Raw genomic sequence first — 24442 nt, forward strand, 5'->3', positions numbered from 1 at the left:
GAAATCACATCTCTCCCTTAACCTGAAGTTTCTGAAAGGTCTTGATCTAGGAAGAAGTTTAGAATTTAAATGTGAGCTGCATAGGAATGCGTTGGGAATGAGTCCTATGTTGAAATAAAATTCATCTGAATTCCTCTATTTGTCTCAGTCCAAAGGTATTAATTAAAAGAAATCCAGGTTTGCAAAGTCAAAGATTGTCTCTAACAAAATAAAACAAAATGAAAACATGTCACTGATCTTAGAGTCTCTCTAAAAGCTGGCAGAACTGCTATGTTGTTCTTTATTTAAAATGGAGATTTTTAAGCAGAGAGTAAATTTTTAAAAAGGGAAAAAAAAAGAAAATAAAGAGAGAAATGTAATTATAGTTGTCTAGTAAAATACTTCAGTTATATCTGCATCCTCTGGTAGGATATAAAAAATTGTCACAATTTATAATATCAAATACAGTTGCTTCCTTCTATAAAATTTGTTTAATTATTTGAAATTATTTTAAATCACTTGAGAAAATATTTTTTAGATTATTAGAAAAGTTACTTTTAGATTTTTTAAAAATAAAAAAAAATTATGTTTAGATTTTTAGAAAAGTAATTCTCTGAAGCTCATTGATAATGAAAGCTAGCTTTTCATGACTTTTAAAGTAAAACTATTTTAGATGTAGTCTGGATTTTCCTGTCTTTTACTGACAAGATCATTTTAATCCATCTGTTATAACTTTCTTCTGACCCTGAAGGTGGAGGCATATTTTTCATTACTGAGTTTGCTTTCAGGAACCTTACAAGATTAACCTTCATTACTGGTAAATACTTTCTAAAGTATTCTTCTGCCTATGCAATTCCTTTATGCTTCCCTTCAGCAGGATTTTCCAAAGTAGCCAATGCAGCACAGAGAAAATACATTCTGTTATCTTGTGGGCACTCTGACCCATTATCTGGTTTTAAAGCCTGTCACATTGATGGGAAAGATGTGATGTAGTGTTTGCTTTGTGTTACTATGGTATCACCCTTAGTGCTAATCAAGATGAAGTGAAACCAAATCCAGATATTAGGGCATCCAAGAGAAATAATATTGTTTCAAAAGTTTATGAGACAGAAGTGACAGAAAAGAAATAATGCTTTGATGCCCTAAGAACAAATAACAAGCCTTCCTTTTTCATCCTTGTATTTAGCTGATACTTGCATAACCATATGGTCAAGAGTTTAATGCGCATGCAAATTTGACACCCTCTGGTGTCAAGTAATGTTTTCCCAAGGGGTAAAGCACAGGCTCTACCCCACATATGCTCATACTTGCACCTCCTTGCATTACCCTGGGAATCTGTTCAGTTTAAAATCTTTTTTCTTGTCTTCTCTGCCAGGACATCTTAACTCAGCCAGGAAGAAGTTAGACCTTTCCACTTCTACCCAACTTCACTGGCTTACATTCCTAGGTTTGAATAAGCCAATGTCCTTTGGACATGGTCAGGTGAGATTTTAGCTGACCAGGAATTAAGCATTCAGCTAAGGACTGAGTGAGTGTCTGCTAAGCAGTAAACAAGCCATGACCCATTCTGAAGCACAGTGCCTGTTGCTGCTGGGTTGGCTCTATATTCACAACTAAAAGTGAAATATTTTCTCATTGTGAACATTTGTTTTCTGAAATCTTTTAAATTGAATCAGATACTAATTGGCAACTCTCAATCCAACAACAAAGTTCATTTAAGAAAAATACCTTGTACTCTTGAAAATAATTTGCAAATCAATTCCACACATAGATGCAAGCAGTGATGTCAGCCTTAAATTAAAGATTAGCCTTAAATCAATTTATTCTAAATTTTTAATATATTTTCTTCCCAAACCTTCTGCAGAAATATCATTATTCTTTTTAGTGACACTCACCACTATGTACTCAAACTTATTGTGCAACCTTTATTTGTCATAGTAGAAAAGAATAAGCGCTAAGCTGTTCTCAATTTCAAAGTAATTTTTGCATTAAGTATTGCAGTGTAGTATAAATTAGAGGCAAATACACTTTATAAAATTATGATTGCCTTTGATAAACCATAAAATGCCCACAGATATTTAGACTAAAAGTATTTCAAAAGCGCAAGGTATTCTTATTTGGGTGCCTATCGTCATTGAATTTGCATCTTACAGAGAAGGCTTATTCTCATTTAGTAACACCCAGTACCATGGGACAAAATTCTAGGAGATGTCTCATGCGATGATGTCTTACCCTTTCTACTTAAGGAAAAAAATGGACTTGCTGTGTGTAAGATGGAACAAAGGCTATACAAACAATGATGTTAAATTAGCACCTGGAATTCTTCTTTCCAGGTGCAGTAGAGGCTGTCTTTTGGAAAGGTAGTCAGTGAAATCCATGATCTTGAGCCCCTTAAGTGTGATGATAACAAGTTTGCTGCATGGCGAAGCTTCAGATGGGAGCAAAAGAGTGTCTGTCTGGTGATTGCTGTTTGATTCCCAAATGAGTGGGATAAATTCTGTGAGACATGGGAGTTCAAATCACCAACAGAGTGGGGAAGCAGTGGTGGACTTTTGCAACATGCAGCCACTCCAGGATGTTTAGGTGATGTACCTTCTTACTTGTCTCATTCAACACCTATGCTGCTGCACATCAATTGCTGTGATGTGCTAACCACTTTATCATTTTATTACGGTTTATTACATCATAAATTTTTTATATCTTCTTAACGATCCTACAAGAAGCTTAATTGTTTATAGGAACATCCTAATTAACTAGAGTTCACTAGGTTAAGCAGAACACAAATTGAAACAGCTCTAAATGAAACAAACCCTACTACTTCATTCCATATAGCTTCATAAGGCTAAAATGTGATTTGACTAAATCACATTTTAACCTTATGAGGTTAGAATAAAGAATAAAAAATTCATACTGCTTTCAGATGTTTAAATTATAATACCATGGGTAACTTTACCTCAGCTTTCTCTTTTGCAAATGTGAAATTGAAAGGAAAAAGCTTTTTTTACCTACTAGAAGGAATTTCATTTTGACCTATAGCATTATGAGGACATTTGCCCCAGATTAATTTAGTAATAGTGTTAATAATTAGGCAATAGTGTTACTCAATTATCCCATTTCTATCTAGATTTTAGAAAGAGAATAGATAATACAAGAATTGTAAAGTGTGAGTCTCAGAGACTTTTCTAATTCTATTCTAATTGATTACAGTCAATTTTTCTGAAGTATATATAACAGGAGCTTTGTGAAATGGCAAAGTACATGAATTGGAATGGGTAAGACTGATGTATTGAATGGTAGAAGTAGCTTTATGAACCAGTCTTCCCAGGGTCTGGATACCTTCAGCTGTTAGCAACCTTAAGACAGCAGGTTTTCCTGGAAAAACTGAGGTGGTTTAGCACATCTGGGAGAGCATTTCATACACTTGGACCAGAGTTACACCCTAAACTGAAACACCACCATAGTCTTGGTGGTGAAATATGGTTGTGAAATATGTCTATGACATGATTCAAACAGAATGATATTAACAGGTGGGCAGTGCATTTTCATTACATTTTTCAAGGCTGCATATAAGATAGAATAGGTTGCCTGAGAAGAGGTGGAATTTCCCCCCCACCACCACCATTGGCTTTAAATATAAAAGACATATCTAGGCAGAACCAACTAATCTAAGGCCCTGCTTTCATTAGAAGACTGCACCAGACAACATGTAGAAATCCCTTCTCACTTAGAATTTCTGTAAAACTGTGAATCACATTTAATGGAATTGAAGTGCATTAGGGTTATGATGAAAATCCTCCAAATCCAGACCAAAGTTCATGACTCCCAAATGTGCTTATGTCTTACTGTGTATAATATGTCAACCAAATGATGTTACAATGATTAAGATACATATTAAACCCCACTTACCATAATTAAGGGACAGAATAGTTTTAAGAAGGTGTTAGTGGTTGGTAAGAAGGGGACATTTAGCTTTGGAGACAAGAGACTGGAAAGTTCAAAGTTGAATGACTGATGAAAGTAATAGAAAGAGATTATTTAGCGTCTTCTATTATAGATTGTAGGTTTCAACAATGACATCATTAATCTATGTGTCAAGGAGCAGCAAAAGTGGACTGTCGAACCAAATGTTCTGAGCCAGTAGTCACAGGCCATAAGAACACTGGCCGTGCCTGCACCATGAGTGCAATTCCTTAAAGTCTGACCATGGCAGACTGAATGAGAAGCTGGTAACTGTATACATTGGCAATCTCAGGCATGGCAAAGGAATATAGTCAGGTCAAGGGTCCATCCACAGGCTTCAATCAGGAACAAAAGAAGTGGGGGCCAAAGGTGGGATAGAAGACCAGGCTGTAACATGATTCTGAGGGTAATCTAGAAGACAGGACTACAGCCAGATGCACCTACAATGTAGTTTAGGAGGGGCACAAAAGTCCAGGCCTGAGCTTTTGTAGGGGCTCTGAACCCCTGGATTTGGAATCCAGGCTGGGAGGCAAAATTGGTGCACTGAGGACTGTGGCACCATGATCCATAGCTGCTGTCTTCAGCAGACAAGACAGCTGATACCAAGACACACAAAAGCAGCTGTGTGTTGGAATGCTCACATGATTGATCTATATATGTTTCTCCATCACTAATCATCAGACTAATCAGCTGAAGTCTTCTTTTGTGTAGGCACCAACACACATACTGAGTACTACAAAGTCCAAAACCCACACAAGTGGCTCTATCTCATCTTCTTTACCCTGGTCCCAGTAGTTAGGTGTCTTCATTCCTGCAGCATGCCTATGCAGGAAACTTGTAACCCAGATATTTTTCTGAGAACTTGGGATGAAGGTCCTTTATAGCATGTTCTTTGAACATATTAGTTGTGAAAAAGAAGGGGGGAAAAACCCTACCATTTTCTTTTTATTATTAATTTAGATGGCAAATTCTGGATCAAAGACATGCTTTTGAGGTACCACTACATAAACTTAGATCTAACGTGAATTTCTGGGAGAAAGCATTTGGGGCTCTTTTTTGTCCCCTTTTTTTTTTTTTTTTTTCTTTTTCCCTTTGTAATCATGTCGTCTATTTTCAAAGAAAAATGTTTTTCTACAGAAAGAAAACATAGAGGAAGACACCTGTTTGGCTTGCAGGAATTGGCCAGGGAGGCTGTTTTCCTGACAGGCCAAAAGCAACTACCATAGGGCCCCTTTAAAAAAAAGAGTCAGGATTCTCTTTTTTTGTGCCCCCCCCCCCCCCCCCCCACCATTTCATGTGAGCATTGGCAGAAACTCTGACAAGCAGTTCTTCATATTTTATTATGTTCTTGTCTGGCAGAATCTCTGTCAGGCAAAAACCTCGTCAGCGGAAAACCTGTCGTAGGATCAGAGGAGACAAAAACAGGTGTCACAGAGGCAGTCAAAACTGAAGAAAAAAAAAAAGATTAGGCTAAAGAAAGAAAGGCAGACAATTACATTAATGCCATTGCTTTTATCTTATAGATGTGTGTTATTATCTCGGGGTGCTGAGTGCGCAATTGCCTCAAAGAAAAGTAGACAGGAGACAAGGGGAAACTTGATAGTTATTAACTGTAGAGGTAGTGTGTCAAAGCTGGATGGGGTTCAAAGTTTTGTAAAGGGATAAAAGAATTGCAGACAGCAAGCAACGTCTGTGAACAAACTGTGGTTCTGCTTTCGGGCACATAAACCTAGTAGCATTCTAGATATTTTAACTTGGAATCAGATCATAGACAGAAAAATTAATGAAAGTTTTCACTCAGTCTTTTTTTAATAACATTTATTTTGTGTACATGCAACTGAAGTGCTGGGGGGGTTTTGTTAGAGCATGAGGCATGGTGAGGCATGAAAACATATATCAGTTTAGTTGCTGTGTTGTTTGGGTTTGGAACACCTATTATCAACACATGTTTAATTTTAAAATGCTATTAAGAAGCTGTTTACTAAGTGTGAACATCTGTACATGCAAACTGTAAATTAGCAGATCACATATGTGTCCCTCTGTCAGACACACACTATGTTTGGGAAATGGTTTCCATTATTAGTTTTTAAATACAATAAAAGGCATTACCCAAAAAATTATTTTTCCTATGAATCAGAATTTCTTTACATACTTTCCTTCCATGATTTTTGTCTTAGTGAACGTGTATCATCTATATGGAATAAATTATGAAAGCGATGCAAAAAGAGGTGAAAAAGAGATTACCAAAGGATGCTATGCTGTAGCTGGAATTTATACTCAGGATTCAGGATGTTCATGCACTCATATAAGTGTTCATGTCCCCCACTCTCTTGCTCCAGGAGTGAACGGGATAATTTCATACACCATGGAAATATTTGAGTTTTTCAATAGATGCTGAAAATTTTTATCCTTAGTCACTTTCTAACTATGATATTTTTGAGGAGCAATTTTTTCTGCCTTCAAAATGCACCACATTACACCATGTTGGAGGTGGCATTAAATCTACCTACTGAGGGAGGCTACTTTAGACCACCTCTTATGGTTGTAATAAGTGGTCCCTACAGCATTTTAGTCATTACTAAGGATTTGTTGCTTTTTTTTTTATGTGATTGACGAAAAAGAAAATCTTGAACTCTGAAAATGTGATGCTGTTTATGTTTACCACTAAAATCAAGAGTAAACTACAGTGTTCAACATTGCCATTAATAATACTATATCTGTTTTACCACACTCAACATACTATTGTTGCAACAATATTGTGGAATAATTTTATATTGGTATTACATATTTCATATGTCTTTTAATTTTAGTTTCTTTTGCTGCAAAAAGTGGCCCAGTTATTTAGATTTTTTAAATGTCTGCCAAGATCTTTGTTATTGTCTAGACACAGACTACTTTTTTTTTTTTTCATCTTCCTGTTCTTGAACAAATCCGGTAATCTAGAAATAAGATGATGGTTGTAACATTTTGTATCCTCATTTGTATGTGTTTGTATGCTCCAACAGCATTCCCTTTTGGCAAGTTGGGAAACTGGCTAGAGAGTATGCCAGAAAATCCAGAGTGGATATGTTGGGAGAGCTCAAAACTAAAAATGAAATGGAATGAGATCCATAATGCCCTATTGCAACCCATAGACTCTTATCTGTGGTGTTCTGAGATACACAGCCAGGCAAATCAGCCAAGACCTTTCACTAGACCTTTTCATCCCTCTCAGGTTAATAAAATACTTATCTAGGATCAGTAAATTAGCAAGAGGTAAGTGTATTTACAACTCCAATTGCATTAAAACTAGGATATTTAAAATTCTTTTCTATTTAGTAAAGGCAAAATGTAATGCTTTTATTGTAGCTGTTCAAAAAAAAATAATATCAGACCTCTAAAGTACAAAATTCACCACTGCATATTTGTATTTTTTTTACTTAGCAAAAAAATGGAGTCTGCTCAGAGGCATGGATTTTAATTTGGTTGACCTTTTTCACTGCATTTTGGGAAGGAAGGGGTCTAAGGGCAATGAGTAAATTTGCAGAGCTGAGCCTGTGAACTGGACACAGTATAGATGAAATTTAAAATCTCTTCTTTGTTTTCTGTCTTTTGATAAATTGAAGAAGAAGTTATGACTTATTTTAATGTATCCTTTGTACTTAAATTCATTTGAATTACACAGTCTCAAAACTCCAGTAAAATATAAGTAAGGTACATTTCCCCTCCTTAAAAAAAAAAAAAAATAAACCAAACAAACCCAAAAAAATGTTCCCTACAAATGGAAAATAAAAGTTTCTTCATTGATGTATTGCAAAGATGTCCAAAGCTTTTTTTTTTTTTTTCCCTGAATTGTTACATAATAAGAATACTGCAAGCTGTAATATGAAGATTGACATTGAAACAATTTCAAAGTTCTTTTGACATTTCAGATTATACTGAGCGGAATCTCTCTAAAATCTGAGGGATTTTGTGTTCTATTCAAGAAGCTAAAGAGTGAATAAGCCAACAGGAGGAGGTTCAGGCTTGACATTAGGAAACACTTTAATGGGAGGAGTGATCAAACCACAGACTTCCTAAAGAGGTGGTCAATACTCCAAGCCACTCCCTGTTCCAGAGGCATTTGGACAATCCCCTCAATATGGTTTAACTGATGATCAGCCCTGGAGTGCTCAGGTAGTTGGATTAGATGGTAATTTTTGGTCCCTTCCAGTTAAAATGTTTTCATTTTATTATTTTATTACCGTGCATACTTGATACTTCAGAGTTGGAAAAACAATATTGAAAAGTTCCTAATTCCTGTACTAATTATCCAGTTAGTAATTTTTCATTGTTGAAGGCAATCTTCTTTAATGTCCTCTACACAATCCTTGCTGTCCTCCGTCCTGCTTTTTAACAGTTTAAATTTCTGAAACAAGTACTTGAAATTGGGAATTCACCACAAAAATGTTACTTGACTGAGTGTTGTCAGAGTAAAACACTGGGGTTAGGCCACCCCATGAAAATGTTGATTACTCAGCAAGTATGTAATTTTAAGATTAGTTAGACCTCTTCTTTCTGTATCAGGAAACACTTTTTCATGTATGCTGAATTAAAGAATATCAGACTGACTGTCAGGGTAGTACTAACAATTAAGTACTAACAATTAAAGGTACCTTTCTTAGTTTGAGTAGATAACTGATCCCATCATAGTCATGATTTTGGAAAAGATTGTGCAGGTTACAACTAAAATGTCTCAAACATGCATAAGTGAACTTTTGATTCCACTGGAACTGTACAAAGTGTCAGTAATACCTCATGCTGCACCAGGAAGGGATTTCTAATGTGTGCTTTGTGATATTCAGACACTGATAACTTCTTAATAAAGGCACATCTGTTTATGTCATTTTCAGTTATGATAAAGCACATTCTTTTCTGTAGTATATTTAATCTTGAAACCTTCTTAGTGCTTATGAAATCATAAACTCCTACAGATACTGTTGAATGTATTTATCTGTAAAACAGTTCATTGTTCACTAGCCTGTATAAATTAAGCCAATAGTTTAGACCAGAAAGTGATGAAGAATGCATTATCCACATGAAATTATGTGGGCAATTCAGGACAGCAGAATACAACTATTTACACAGAGATTTGACAAGAATCAGAAATTTGTCAAGAAGGCTAAACCTAATACTCCTTTCTTTATAGAAAACCAAGAAAAGTCCTTCTTTACCTCTTACCTGAAAAAGTGTCTATCAACATATATGTCCTCTTGAATCCACCTAGAACACTGGCATTAGTTCACTAAGGTTATCAGAAGAGAAATGAGATATACTACAAAAATTCTCTCTGTCAACTACATCCTTAGCAATCTTTGAAAGAAACACAAAAGTTTTTATAAATTACAAATTAGAGTAAGAATTTTCATTCTTCTGACAATTTGAAGGGGTATCAGTAGTTAATTTTCAGAAAGAATTTCAGAATTTTACAGTACTGTTATTTCCAATATGAACACAGCTGTGTTTCCTTTAGTTTAATTTACAACATTTTTATTTTCATGTAGCAGGAGGTTTGTCTTTAGCTTGCAAATGTTCTTATGTACCCATGTGATAATGTATGTTTTGTTGTGTTATAAGTTCCATATTTCACTGCATATCCTGAGTTGTACTTGAAAAGGATAAAATTCACTACTTGTTTATTATGTAATACACATAATAAGGCCAAATCAAAATTGGAGATAATATTATTGTCGCTTGGAATGTTGTTCCAATATCATGCTAATTAGTATTTGTGTGTGTGTGTGTGTGTGTGTGTGTGTGTGTGTTGAGAAGCAGATGTCTTTAGATAATGCTGCTAAAAATGAATATTGCAGTTGAATGGAATAGTACAAGTTAGACTGCAAAAATTTCTATCAGCTGGTCAAAGAGTGTAGTTAGTTATTTAGAAAATATTTTAGTTGTTTTTCCCCTCTTCCATTCCACCTCAAACTTTCCAAAGCTATTATCCTCAGAATGGTCACCTTACATGAAGGTGATGTCCACAGAGTTTTGTAATCTTATTGTTAGAGAAATTAAAAGCTATTAGATCTGTCATCCATCCAACAATCCTTAGATAAAGATGTCTTATAGTCATTCTCACTTAGACCACAGTAGAATAATGATCTTAACATCCTCAGCATGACAAGTCTTCTTTAAATGGAAGAACTTGTTTTTCCTCATTGCAGGCATGATATTTGCTGTTAAGAAGAGAGAAACAAAAACAAATATTAAGATATATTAGAAATACAGTATGATTCAGTCATTAAAAAGCATTCAGTCATTAAAAAGCGTTCAGAAAATATCCATTCATGTCTTGGTTCTGGTCTAAATTTGCATAAACTTGGAGAAGGCAGTTAATATCTTTAGACCCTATTCTCATTCTGTAAGACTGAAGTTGAAAAGCTCAGGGTGATTCAGATCTGCTCAATAATTTCAATAGTCTGTTAGAAGGTGTTCTTACAGAGTATCTATTTGAAACTAATATTATTTACACCATTCCTACTGTGAGACATGCTAGTATTGGAAAAAATAACATCCTATTTTACTCCTTCTAAATGGTTGATCAGTCCCTCAGGTACACATATATACATATCACCACACATACTGCTCAACCTGCAGAATAAAAATATCAATTTTCTTGGCTTCTTTAGCCAAGAACTTTCATGACACATCTATTATGGTAGTAGGAAAATAACCATCTTAGAAAAAGATCATACATAAAATGGGAGGTGGGGGAGGGGGGGAAAGCAGGACAGTATTTAACCTGTTTAAGCTTCAATCAAATCTCATTCATTAGACCTTGTGAAAAAATTAGTCCCACATCATGAAGCCTGTATAGGTGTGTACTTTGGAAGAAGAGCTTTTGGAAGAAAAAATCCTGCTCTTCATGTTCTGCAGTATAAATGTCCTGTGGAGAGACGTAGGACTGAAGTCCCTAGGCTTGCCAATTTCTTATCTCGTTTGAATGTTAAATTAATATTTAAAGCTATTTATTCAAAGTTGACTTAGCCACTAGAATAGGAAAGATCAGACAATTCAGTTGCAAGAAATGAAGTATGAAGAAACTGGAATTCTTTGACAATGTAGTCCTTGGAGTAAACGTGTTGAATGAAGCCAGCAAGTAAATGATAAGGGCCTTTGCGCTCTGGATGTAAGAAAGCAATTTATCAACAGTACATGAACTCTCTAGTGACCATAAGACAAGAAGAAACCAAGTGCAGGAGAAGTCCCTATAAGATTATTTTAAATGCTCAGAAATTTTGTTTAAAAAAGAAGAGAAGCTTGTTTAGGTGCTGCAACATAGTTCATAAAGTAGAAATAAAATTAAATTTTAACATTGATACATCATAGAATGCATGATGTCATGTGCAATTCCATCTTTTTTAACTTCACAGGGGGATAAGAATTACCTTCATCCTGCAAGTTTCCCGTATCGCTAAATTGTTCAAATCACAGTGAATAACATGGAATTTGTAAAGCCAGGTGAAAAGAACTAGCCAGCTCTAGTAGCAGTGAATTAATGATCAAATTTTTGGTGAATCAGGAGCCTTAGTTTTAACATGTTTAAGAGACTGTAGTTAAGGGAGTATCTGTTTTATTTTTTTCCTCTAGAGGTTAGGTATCAAATCTTTAGCAGTCCCACTCAATTTGGCATTACTTCAGTTTTGGTCATTAGTGAATCATAAATTTCTCTTGAGCCATGAGTATTTTAGTTTCTGAGTCTCACCTGAGAAGCCTTTTGCCATAGCAATTAAAATTACTTGTGGCCTTTGGAAACTAGGGCTGTTTTGGACTGCATCTGTGAAAAAGGATCCCTTATTGATGACTGGCATCTGTACTGGGACCAGTACTGTTTAATATCTTCATCAATGACATAGTGAGGCCATCACCAAATTTGCAGATGACACCAAACTGAGTAGTGCAGTTGACACACCAAAAGGACAGGATGCCATACAGGAGGACCTGGACAAGCTTGAGGCAGTGGACCCATGTCACCCTCATGAGGTTCAACAAGGTTAAGGTGCTGTATCTGGGTCAGAGCAATCACAAGCTCAAGCCCACACTGAGCGATTAACTCCTTGAGAGTAGCACTTCAGAGAAGGACCTGGGGAACTTTAGTGGGTGAAAATATGAACATCACAGTGTGCACCTGCAGCCCAGAAAGCTGACCATACCCTGGGCTGCAGCAAAAGCAGCATTGCCAGCAGGTTGTGGTAGATGATCCTGCCTCTCTGCTCCCCTCTGGTGAAATGCCACCTGGAGTAGTAGTCCTCTACCTGGAGTAGTAGTAGACTACTACTAGTAGTAGTCTGAGGTTCTCAGCAAGGGAAAGACATGCACCTGTTGGAGCAAGTCCAGAGGAGACCACCAAGATGATCAAAGGGACAGAGACCCTGTCCTTTGAGGAAAGGCTGGAAATGTTGGAATCAGCCAGAGAAAAAGTTGAAAAGAAGCTTGGGCAAGGCTCCTTGGTGACCTTATTGACCTCAGTACTGAAAGGAGGCTTACCAAAAGGCTGGGAAGAGACTTTTGGCAAGGGCGTGTAGTGATTTGACAAGAGATAATGGCTTTAAGCTGGAAAGAGGAGAGTAGATTTGGAATAGATATAAAGGAGACTTTTCCAAAAATGTTGAGGCATTGAAGTAGTTGCCCAATGAGGCTGTAGATGCCCCATCCATGAAGATATTCAAGACCAGGTGGGATGAGGCTTTGAGCAACCTGATCTACTTGAAGAGTCCCTGCCCATGGCAAGGAAGTGGACTAGCTGATCTTGAAAGGTCCCTTCCAACACAAACTGTTCTGTGACTCTATGTTTCTATGAATCATCCAGGTGATATTTCTATAGAAAATAAGTGTATCTGCCAAATGTGATGTATATAGATGACTCTTTGGAATTGCTTTCTTGTAATTTCTTTGCTCTTTCCTTATACTTGACCCCTTTTCTTTCAGCCTTGGACAAACTTAGTACTCAGCACCTCTACCACCCAACCCAAGTGGAGATTGTGCAGTCCAATGTTGTGTTTGACATCAGCAGTCTGATGCTGTACGGTACTCAGGCTGTGCCTGTGAGACTGAAGATACTGCTTGACCGACTCTTTAGTGTACTGAAGCAAGAGGAGGTGTTGCATATTCTACATGGCTTAGGCTGGACACTGCGAGACTATGTTCGAGGCTACATTCTTCAGGTAGGAAATAAAGCAAAGCATGTTTTCAAACCCAGTAAATTGATTTTTTTGTTGTTGATGTATGGATGTAGTGATGGTGAGCCCAAAGATGTAGAAGGATATGAAGTGAATTTAGTCTGGCATGTTGAAGCCTAATGATGGTGCTGGCAAAATAAAATATTCAATTTTTCCTAAGCTAAAAAAATACAGGTGCCTTCATACCATAGTATTTATTTGTACGTGCTTATGTTTATAGTAGGAAATGCCTTAAATACTGTAAATACTGAGGTTAGCTACCTGCAAGCATGATCTGGCCATCAAAGACAGCTGGCAAGTTTTCAAGGGCTACTGTTTGACTTGGGAGACTAAGATGCAAGTCAGAAGCTCTGTCATCTTTTCTTTCCTTCTTTAGGAAGATACCTAAAAATTTATAGATGCAATGGGTTTGTGATCATGACTATATTGGAAAGTATCCTTATGAATAAACAGGAAAATCCTTTTTGTAAGGCCATTTTTGAAATATAGCTTTAAATAAAGTGTTGTGTGCGTATTAGTTGAAATAAACAATCAAAAGAAAAATACGTTTGACAGAAAAATGGACAGCTTGTTTTATGGGTATGGTCATAAATATATGTATAGCTGCTTATCTGAAAAATTTCATAATCTATTAAATGCCAAAGTAAATTTTTACATTCTGTAGGACTATTTCTGATTAATAACCTGATACTACATACTTCTGAATTCTCTTAATTGCTATTGACTTTGTAGGAGCTCTTTATCATCTAGAATGCATCCAGTTATTGAAGAGGACATGCCTAAAAAACTTCGAAAATTTTAGTTGCTGATTTATTGCTTTACTTTGTAGGCAATGATAGCATGCTTAGAACTTAATTGAAAATACAGGATTCATACCTGCTCTGAGAAATTCTGTCTCTATTTCTTAATTCGTCTTCCGGTTTCTGTACTTCATGTGGACAAAGTAAATTAGTTGTATGTGGATTCTGTGGAAAACTTCACCTTCTGTGCTTGCAAATATTTTCTTAAATGCTCTATATTTTGGATTTTCATAGAAAAATGTACTGAATTTTAAAACAGCCCTAGAGAAAGAGAACTAAAAAGGTTTACACTTTAATAATGAAATCTTTTTATTCTTGTTAGGGCATATATAGAATAGAGCTCTTTAATTGTTTCAGGGTTCTCTAAGGCATCTATTTTGTAAATGCTAAGTGTTACACCTATTCAAATAGAACACAATGCATTTTTTCCATTACTGATCTAAAATTAACATATAAGCATATATCCATCATATTTATACAGCAGATATCTATGATGTTTGTATGATATAAATGTATGGTTAAGTATTTATACATTTTATATATTATATATAATTAAGATGGATACATGAGAGATATCTACAGAGATATGTTCTGGGATAATGTGCATATTGCATCATATTTTACATTCCTGGATTCTGACTGCTACTGATCTGGAGGGCTGAAGAAATTTGATTTGTAAAGGAATTAATGTAAAAAATACATAATTTTTAAGATACAATATTAGAAATCTGCTCATTACTAAATGTGATTAATAATTAGGGGTAATATATTCCAATCATAGAATGTAGTTCTTTGTTTCTTATAGACAAGAAGACTGACTGAAATCAGTAATTTTCTTGTTTTAAAGGCTGTTGAATCATGCTCATATTGATTTTGTTTTAAATATCTTTTCGAATGATCTCAATATTTGCAAGAATGGCTTGTAATATATTTACATAGATGTTTATACAGACTGAGACTGTGACCTATGAATCTGAGAGGTGTAAAGGCCTGTAATACCCCATTAGGTCACAGTTCAGTTTATCCAGCTAAAACTCAGTTACATTGTAGCCCCCAAGGCATGAATTTCGCCATTACTATATTCAACAACAGTATATTGAATATTATGTCATTTAAATGAGAACAATTATCAGGGAAAGTTTAGGGCAGCTGTTAGAGACTTGCCACATATTGACTTCATTAGCACTCAACTGTGGATTTTCTTAATGAGTGAATGAACACCTATGATAGGTGTGTAGTCGAGCATCCCTGTTAATTTAGCTGTCTAATTTCAAAGAATCACACACTGCTCAAGGTTAGAAGGGAGGTCATCTTGTTCAAACATTCTTTCCAAGCAGAGCAACCTAGAACTGTTTGTCCAGGACCATGTCCAGATAGCTTTTGAATATCTCCACAGGATCTCTAGGCAAAAAGTACATTTTTTTTCCATTAAAGCTAGAAAACTCAGTATATGGCAGAAAGGGAAAATTCTTTGTAAAACATACTTGCAGAGAAACATTGGAAAAATTAATTAAATCGATGATAATAAAAATGTCTTCTTTAAAAATAGCTCTATTGAAAGTATCTGTTATAAAGGAGAAAAGGGCTATACAGGGAAATTTGAAAGGAAATGTGTAGTAACACTAGCACAATAAAAGTGCATACAGGTAATGTCTCCTTTGGGCAAAAGGCGTTGTTCCATGAAGCTTATCATTATAGACTGAAACTTTTCAAAGACTTGTTTGAGGCTTTCAGACCTAGCTTTTTCAGAGAAAACTCTGAATAAAATGTTGTAAGCACTATACAGGAGTATCAAAAATATCAAGTACCAAAACAAATCATCGAGAGTATCATGAACTATAGGACTGTTGATAGGCTATCATGCAGGGAACTGAGGAGCATCTGACTCTCAGTCAGGAATTATAGTTCTTTGTAACTTGTCTGTCCAAACCCACCTAAGTTATCACCTAATTGCAGTCAATTCTAGTAAATTTACCATACATTCATACATACTGATTGTACATCAAATGCAGAAATATATATCCGTAGGAAAAGGTTTACTACAGTAGTGTAGTTAGAGAAGCATACTAGTAAAAATAATATTTTACACTTGTAATTTTACAGATTCATATATAACACTGTTCTCCTGTTTTTTCCTCAGGGGAGGAAAAACAGGAAGCTTAGTAGCAAGGACTAAGAGAAGTAACAGAATAGAAAAAGGTGATGTTTGTAACAGATTCCAGAATACTTTATCCAGGTTTGAGTTCCAGTGTTCATTAATTAACCACCATGCAAGAGACTTGTAAAGCTGGCACAAAAGTTGAGTTTTATGCTTTGGGATGGTCTGACATCCACCTGTGCTGAATGTTGCCTCAGCATGATGAAAATGTTAAAATATTTTAACATTTTCTCTAAATGGAGGCATTTTGAGGGGTAGGGTAGATGTATCCACTCAAAATCAATTACTATTGTCAGATGATTTCCACAACCAACCAACCAACCAACCAACCAACCAACCAACCAACCAACCATCCAACCAACCAACCAACCAACCAACCAACCATCCAACCAACCAACCAACCAACCAACCAAAAAAACCCCAACAACCAACCCAATGAACAAGCCCCCTGCAAACCTCACAACTTTTTCCTTGTAACTGTCAAGAAAAGGCTCATGGTTTTCTCCACTGGAAAAACAAGAGAAAAACAGTTGTTTATTAATGCTGCACAGTCGGTAGGATTATTTGTAATACCTTCATTTTGACTAATAATGTTTCCAAATAGCAAATTAAAAATCAATGGGCAGGGAATAATGCAGTAGTTATGCCTTCATTCAGTAGATGCATTGATAGAGCACAGGAAGTCAAGGAACCCTGAAGCCACAGAGGTAATTTGATAACACTGCCTTTCACATTTGGGCACAGTCACAATATTGCCAGAATGGCTGAAAGGCATTAACATCTGGCAAGATTCTTTGACCTCTGTGCAATAAATCAAGTTTCTAGTGAATAGATGCCTATCAATGAAGTGTTAGTGATAATTTAGTCACCAATCTCATCAGACTGTCACAGGATTAATGTTTTAGCAGAGCAGCTGTTCTGTCATCTTTAGAACTGATCCTCAAAAAAACTTGATGGCATAGAGGAACATTTTGGATTGTGTTTGCTCCATAGGAATTCAGAGTGCTTCAGATTTTAGGCTTGTTTTTTCTACTTCAATGAACAAATTTACTGCATTTGGTATTAACCTGTATGTGGTTAGTGAGCCTAACCTTTTGAGAACATCTAACTTCCCATGTGTTTTACATGACAAAAAAATTATTTTTGTCAAAAACAGTGGGTATTTTGGGTCAGATACTGCACATGATACTCAATGAGATGTATGTGACTAGTCGCTCTATTGATTTGAATGATGTTACTTTTTTTGTAAAGAACAGCTCAACTTCGAGTCTCCAACCCTGCTTTAATTCCAGCTAAGCTGGGAGAATAGGTAAGTTTGCCAGCTGTTGTATGATCCACCGGAGATCACTGGGGAGAACACGTTACCCCATCCATTTGCTAGTGTAGCTACATGTGTAATTGCTCCCTAGCCAGATTCTCTTTAAACAAACCAGGTTAGAAAAATCCTTCTTCTAAACATGTGGAAGTTAGCGCTCATTATTCTGAGAGGAAAGGGCTAGAGAGCAATTATGCCACTAGCAGTGAACAGCTGGGGCATTCAGCTTTTACACTGGTCTAGCTGCAGAAGACAGGATATGTGATTACAACTTAGAGGCCATAAACTGACTCAGTGCAAATAATAATTCAGTGTTCTGAGTAACAGCTTAACACTTTTTCAACTGTTTTGTGGTCAAATAGTTGTACTCTCTTAGTATAAAAGACGAAAATACATATTGTCTTTACAGTACAAAGAAGGAAGCAGAGGCACACAACAGAACATTGGCAGAATTAGCAAAAATGGTCTAGACCTGGGGGTCCCATTCTTACCATAATGCCCTTGAAAAAAGTAGATTAGTCAGTAGCTCATAGGCAGTGTCTTAGCTGCCAGACTCTCTGGTGCCGCTCACAGCTATGAGAAATTTTTAAAAATAAAAAACACGGAACAAAGTCAAAACTAAAGCCAGCTGGAAGACTGTGGGTATATTTTATAGGTCCAAAAGGAGACTCACTCACAAAAGTTTGTATACTGGACATTGCATGGAGAATCACTAATCCTACATGAAGGTCTTATCTATAGCAAAATCAATGCTGAAAAATGATGAAATTCAAAATTATTAAATATAATTTTCTACTTTGGGAAAATTGGTCTAGTCTTCCTTTGTTGTGCTTGTTCTGTAGACGTAAAGCAACTGTTAAGCAAAAAGTCAACTAAGAAGGTATACTCCCAGAAGGTATACATGGTTCAGGGCAAAGAGTGGGGAGGTGGAGACAGTTTAAGACATTTTTTCAAAAAACCAAAATCCCATTAGCTAAAACAAACTCATTGAAATTATTAAATACATAGCAGTGTTTAACTAATTCAGTTCTGAGATTTTAAAAGAAAAATCATCTATATGCATATTCAAACTACATGCTCACATATATTGATATATATGTATCAGCATATATATAACTAATATAGTCAGTTATATTTGACAGTTTCTCAAATTTTTGTAAAACATTGGTTTTTTTTAATAGTATAGGTAATTTGGTTTCTGTACTAGTTTTCCACCACTAGTTTGTTCATGCATACCATTTTTACATCCAGATTAAATGAAGATATTTGGGTAGAGGCTGAAGAAAGAAACTTGAGCATCTTTAGTAATATAATTTCTAATTTATTTTCTTTTCTTTCTTAAAGTAATCCCTTAGCACTTCATCTTCTAAATATTAACCATATGCACAGATAGAAATTGCTTTACGGTTCTTAAACTTAAATATTGCCCACCATTGGCTTGTCTGTGGAGGATTTCAGAAAAGGATGGGTTCTGTTGTTCTCTAACCTCTTTTAGAGACTTTATAGAGTCTTAGCTTTTCTGTCTGAAATAATTTGCCTTTTAAGATCTTTGAACTTTTGCTGTAGGACCCAAGCACAAGGACTATTTCGTTTAACAGCTTGTCAAAGTTATACTCCAACGCTTAAACATAAAGAACATTAGAAAGAAAACAAATAAAAAGAAGCTCTGGTATGAGCTTTTGCAATGTAGACATGGACTACAGTCAGGTTGCTGTAGTGATGATATCATACTTTCAGTTCAATGTAGTCTGCTATCTATAATCATGAGTCACGCAAAGTTTCTGTCAGGTTTTTTTTCCCAAGTACTGTTGGGTGATTTTACTATTTTTGTCTCTCACAACAAGAACACCATTAAAATGTTGGTATGCTATATTATTTGTTAAAGGAAATTAAGAGAAATAGGCAACTAAATGATGAAAAAAAGAAAAAATTGACTGTTGCAATCCAGCAAATATTAATTGACAGTTGTACATATGAATAATAAAAAAAGAAAATTTGTTTGTGAAGGTTTTGTATCTGTTTTATTGGCATTGCTTCCTCATTGGTTTATTTGCGAATACCTTGATTAATACTTTACACTCTTTTAGCTGTGGCCACTGGTGGATTTCCATGCCTTTTAAAGACGCAATCACTTGGTGTTTCCATGCCTCTATGAGTAGCATGCCTTTTTTATAAAAAAACCCAAGCTGTGCTATTGCTGCTCTGTGTCTTGCTTCTTGCAAGGGTAATGAGGCAGAGGGCTGTATAACCCCTGGTGATCAACAGCAGTATACATCATGCTAGCTCCTAATAACCACTATGAAATAGTTAGCCTTTATAGCCATGGTGCTTCACATTGCTCAGAAATGTAAAGGTGACCATTTAATGGAAGACATTTATGGCTGTCAGTCAAAAAAAAAAATGGGAGAAAGAGAGAGAGATACTTTTGTGTAAGTGTGTTTGTTCTATCTGGAATGTGTACTGACTGTTTACAGTACTAGGGGTGATCCTACTAGCTGTGATCCTACTGATATACTTTTCGCACAGCTAATAGACTGCAGAGCATGGAAATGTCTGTTGCTGAAGGTCTGTCAGGCGTGTGCCAGGACCATGTGTGCTTGTTTTTTAAAATTGAGCTGAAAATCTCTTCACCTGCCAAGGCTTGAGTTCATGATCCTGCATCTCTCTTGTGATAGTTGATGAAATCACAAACACCCAAAGCAGAGTGAAGAATGGAGGAGGTGGGAGGAATAGTTCATTCCCTAGGCTGTTTTAGGTGTGAGTGATGCCATCAAGCATTTCAGAAGAAACAGAGCCCTGAACTTGGATCTTGGCAGGTAAGCCAAGGGGAAACTATTTCCAGCTTTCTTGCTTCAGAATGTGGTTGAATTTCTATTAACCGTTTATGATCACAGATCCTTTTCCTTTAAATATGTGTGAGTGTGTGTATATATATGTGTGTGTGCATGTGTGTGTGTGTGCATATATATGTATACTTATGTATATTTATGTATATATGTATATATGTATATATTTAATATTATATTATGTGTATATATATGTATATGTGTATATATGTGTATATATATGTATATATACATGTACTTTCACAATCTATAAATTGTATATATATATTTTTAATAGATTGTGACTGTGTGTGTCCTTGACAAAAATATCTGGGTTTGAGATTGATTCTCCATGGATGAAGGGAGGGAAGAGAAAGGCTTTCCTTGTAGCCTGGAAAATCACTTTTCTTGTTGACAATGCCATGTTGAAGCCTCTACCAGAACATATCCTGCACTATGTCAAACAAATATGACCACTGAGTTGAGGACAGGATCTTGGGATTACTGTTCACCTCAGTTTTCTTGTGGGAAATACAGTGACCTGTTACAAAATAAAGAAAACAAAAGAGCATAAAGCTATTGATTGAAGGGAAATATGTGTGTGCCTATGGAGGGAGTGGGTTGTACCAAGAATCTGAGCAATTAACATAATTCTTCTCACAAAAAGCAGCTCAGAGATTAGAACTTTAAGCTACTCTCTTTGCAAAGAGCCTTGGGCTGAATTCAAATCATGGTCCTGGAGGTGATAAGATTGTGATATTGACCATTCAGCTACACATCAATGGAGATTATCTCAATCAGAGAGTATGGAGTCCAGACCATGACACTTAAATGGATTTAAGACTTTTTTTCCAGTTTAGAAACCGCTTGCTTTGAGTTTAGATGTGGTTTTGATTGTCTGTGTGTCAGCCCTGACTTCAGGCACTTAGGAAATTCAGGTCCACAGACATTTAGGAATCAAGAAGGGCCACAGAGAATCAAACTTGTCATCTGTCCAGCGTCAGTTGATTTACTGTTTTTCTTGAAGTCCAAGGGATCTCACGGGGACTTTTTTCCCTTGCAGCACTGATCTTTCAATGAGGTGCTAGTGCCTGTCCTGAGCAATAACAAGGAGTAACAGTGAAGTGTGAGTGACTCTTATTAGGAGGGGTAAATGTCATGAACACTTACTGTTGCCTTCTAGGCAGTAAGAGGACAGCACTGAATGTAGACAGACAACCCCCTTTTACCTATCAAGGTACATTTACTTATCAAGGTACATGTACCTTTATCAAGGTACTTCTAGTGAAGATGAACTCCCATATTTTAATTAAGAAATTTAGTTTTCTTTTCTGTGCCGAAACATCTTCTCTGATTCGCCTGTCATTTTGCACCATGTTCTAAATATTCAAAATTATTTAGCTTGAATCCAGGAAATGTGTATTATTCTACTGGCTCTAATATATTAACTTGCTGCACAAGTTCTTTGTGCTTCAGATTGATTTTTTTTCTCCTCCCCACAGCTTTAACAAAATGTTCTGATCATCCCAGTTTATACTTGGATGTTGTTAATTAATGTTTATGAAGTACTTTGAGATCCTCTCATGAAATAGAATATGTAATTATGATTATTCTTTAGTCAAATTCTAAAATATCATCATCACCAGAAGAGTAATTTCAGTAAATATTTTTTTTAATAATATTTTTATCAAATAGGAAAGAAAGATTCTGTTTCATTCGTTCTGTTCATTTTTATCTTTTATAATAGGGTAAAGTATGTCTTTTTCTATCCAGTCTTGGTGGATTCTTCATTATGAATCTTGCCAGAAATGCACCCTGAAGTCTTGCATTCCATCTTCTGGAAAGGGTGTGGAAAAAGGGTGTGGAAACCTCTGTTACTGACTGGCAGTTGTCTGCACAGAAGGAAGTAATTTGTAGGACAAGTAGATTTTTGAAACTGCTGGCCCAGTATATGTCAGCTTGCTGGATTTGTTTGTTTCTCTATAGCTTGAGTAGTGATGTAGATATGGTTGTAGATTAAGATAATTACATTTTATCCATGCATTCTAGATTTTGGGTTTCCTTAAGTTGTGTCCAAGTTGATATATGGTGCTGACAAACAGGAATAGAAGAAACAAGGCCACTCATCAGGTTGCTTTTAATGTAGCTTATGTTGCCCCCAGCTTTCCATTAAAAGCTCTCAGACTATTTAGAAGTAGCTAGGGCAATGCCTGGAAAAACTTGCTTGGTTCATGCTGAGTATGTAATGTTGTGATCCACAGAAATGCTTTTGTCCAACCCATTTCTTTTAGAAAGGATTTCAAAAAATAAAACTAAATTTGAGGTGAAAGAATTTAACTAGTACAAATTTGTTTGCTTTCCATGTGGGAAATAGTTTCCTCTTCATAGGAGCATTTCAAACAGTACCATAGGATGCAAAACAGAGCTCTTCTCTCTCATTTGTAGGCTCAAAGGGTTGTGAGGTAATGGATATAAGACCCATGACATTAATTTTCTGCCACAGCTGGAGGCAGAGATACGTTTCTTGGTACAAAAAGAGGGAGGAATTAATAAGGTCTGTAGTAGATTGCTCACAGTATTGTATTTGTTGTGAGGCTGCAGAGAACCTGGATGTTATAGAATGTAAGAAGCTGTTCTGGGACAACTGACCAGCAGCTGTGCGGTTGTCCAGAGATAGAATAGCAGCCAATTATGATGTTCATACAGTCTCAGACCTAGTAATTTCCAGTCTTCATTTGGGGGCTGTGGCATGAGAAGCCTGTGTTCCCCCAGCCACATATGGCTAGCAAATTGATTGTACAGGATGAGCCAAAATTTTTTTAGTTTCTTTGTTTCTTGGGTTTTTTTGGTGAATATTAACCTGCAGGATGAAATAGTTAATGAAAATATAATACCTTAGCATAGAACTGATTATTGTATCAGTGTTGAGATTTGTTTGGAGCACGAGAGAAGTACCAGGGCAATGGAAAATTTTATAGGCTTTGAAGCACATTTGAAGAATTTTAATGTCAATCCAGTTTGAGGTGCTTAAGAAGTCCCTCAACCTGACAATTCAGAATTAAATTACACATATACTCCCATGCCTGAATAATAACTTCAGAAACAGTACGAATTTCCAGGATTAGTTACATCAGTCTTTAGGTGTGTGTCTGTAAGGCCTTCCCCCACCGCCAGTCTGCTTTGTGCAGTAGCACTCTGTAAGTTCTTTACTAAGGTACCCATTTTACTTCAGCACGGTGTTTACCTTCAGTTCATACAATATAATTTTATTAGAATTTCAGCAGCTACTGCTTCTTTCTTTCTTTGACTTTGTCTAGCTGTTCAAATGATCAGGACTTGTATAAAATGTGTTTTATAACTATTTTGAGATTAGTTCAAGATATGGAAAGTCCTCAAAATCTATGAAGTCTCTGAATGCTTTGTGGATGTGGCCAGGTAGTAGAGAGAGACACTGAAGAAAAAGTAGCGCATCTCTTGAGGCACCAAAGAAACTAAAGGGATGAAAGAAGTTAGAAAGTTGCAAACCAAAAGAATTCTCAGCTTATTGTAGAGATACAAAGCCAGAGGGGGCCAAACTTAATATTACTCAGAGGACTGCTCAGATACAGTCAGAAAGATACACAAGAACCTATCTAACTTTATACAATTAGTACCCTTGACTTCAAAAATCTTATATTCACATATTTAACATAAGCATATGCTTTGTATGTTTTTCTGAACTGGGGTCTTAGGAATGTATGTAGTCAGCTGAGGTCACATAACAATTCTTTTCCTGTACACACTGCTGTTTTCTTGAGAAGCAATGAGTAGCAGGTTGTAAGAACTGTACAAGAAAATATAAATCAATTAAAATTTCTAGACTTCTAAAGATTCTTTCTTTATTGTTAATTGTTTTCACTGGCGTATACTCCATCTATTTCTTCAGAGACATGTATTACATCTCTCAAAACCAAGCTGTGGATTGTTTATGGCATGTTATATAAATGGAGACAAACAAATAAAGCAGATTCTCATCTTGAGGTCTTCAAATCAGTTTTGGCATGTCCCATGATGTCTAGAGCCTCCCTAAAGCATCCCTAAAGATCTTAACTTCTTTGGTCCAGGTTGATTGCTTCTTTCTTTTCTTTCTTTTCTTTCTTTCTTTCTTTCTTTCTTTCTTTCTTTCTTTCTTTCTTTCTTTCTTTCTTTCTTTCTTTCTTTCTTTTCTT

At 36.0% G+C, this 24442-nt stretch overlaps 1 protein-coding gene across 1 annotated transcript in view; it reads left to right on the forward strand.

Moving 5' to 3' along the window:
• BNC2 (basonuclin 2) overlaps positions 1-24442 on the forward strand; it is a 226538-nt gene that overhangs the window by 118932 nt on the left and 83164 nt on the right. Inside the window, exon 3 of the mRNA XM_054003520.1 lies at positions 12886-13121. Within this exon, the coding sequence (XP_053859495.1) occupies positions 12886-13121 (236 nt within the window). The remainder of the gene's footprint in view (positions 1-12885; positions 13122-24442) is intronic.

The sequence above is a fragment of the Vidua macroura genome, chromosome Z, assembly GCF_024509145.1.
Source record: "Vidua macroura isolate BioBank_ID:100142 chromosome Z, ASM2450914v1, whole genome shotgun sequence".
Taxonomy (NCBI): Eukaryota; Metazoa; Chordata; class Aves; order Passeriformes; family Viduidae; genus Vidua; species Vidua macroura.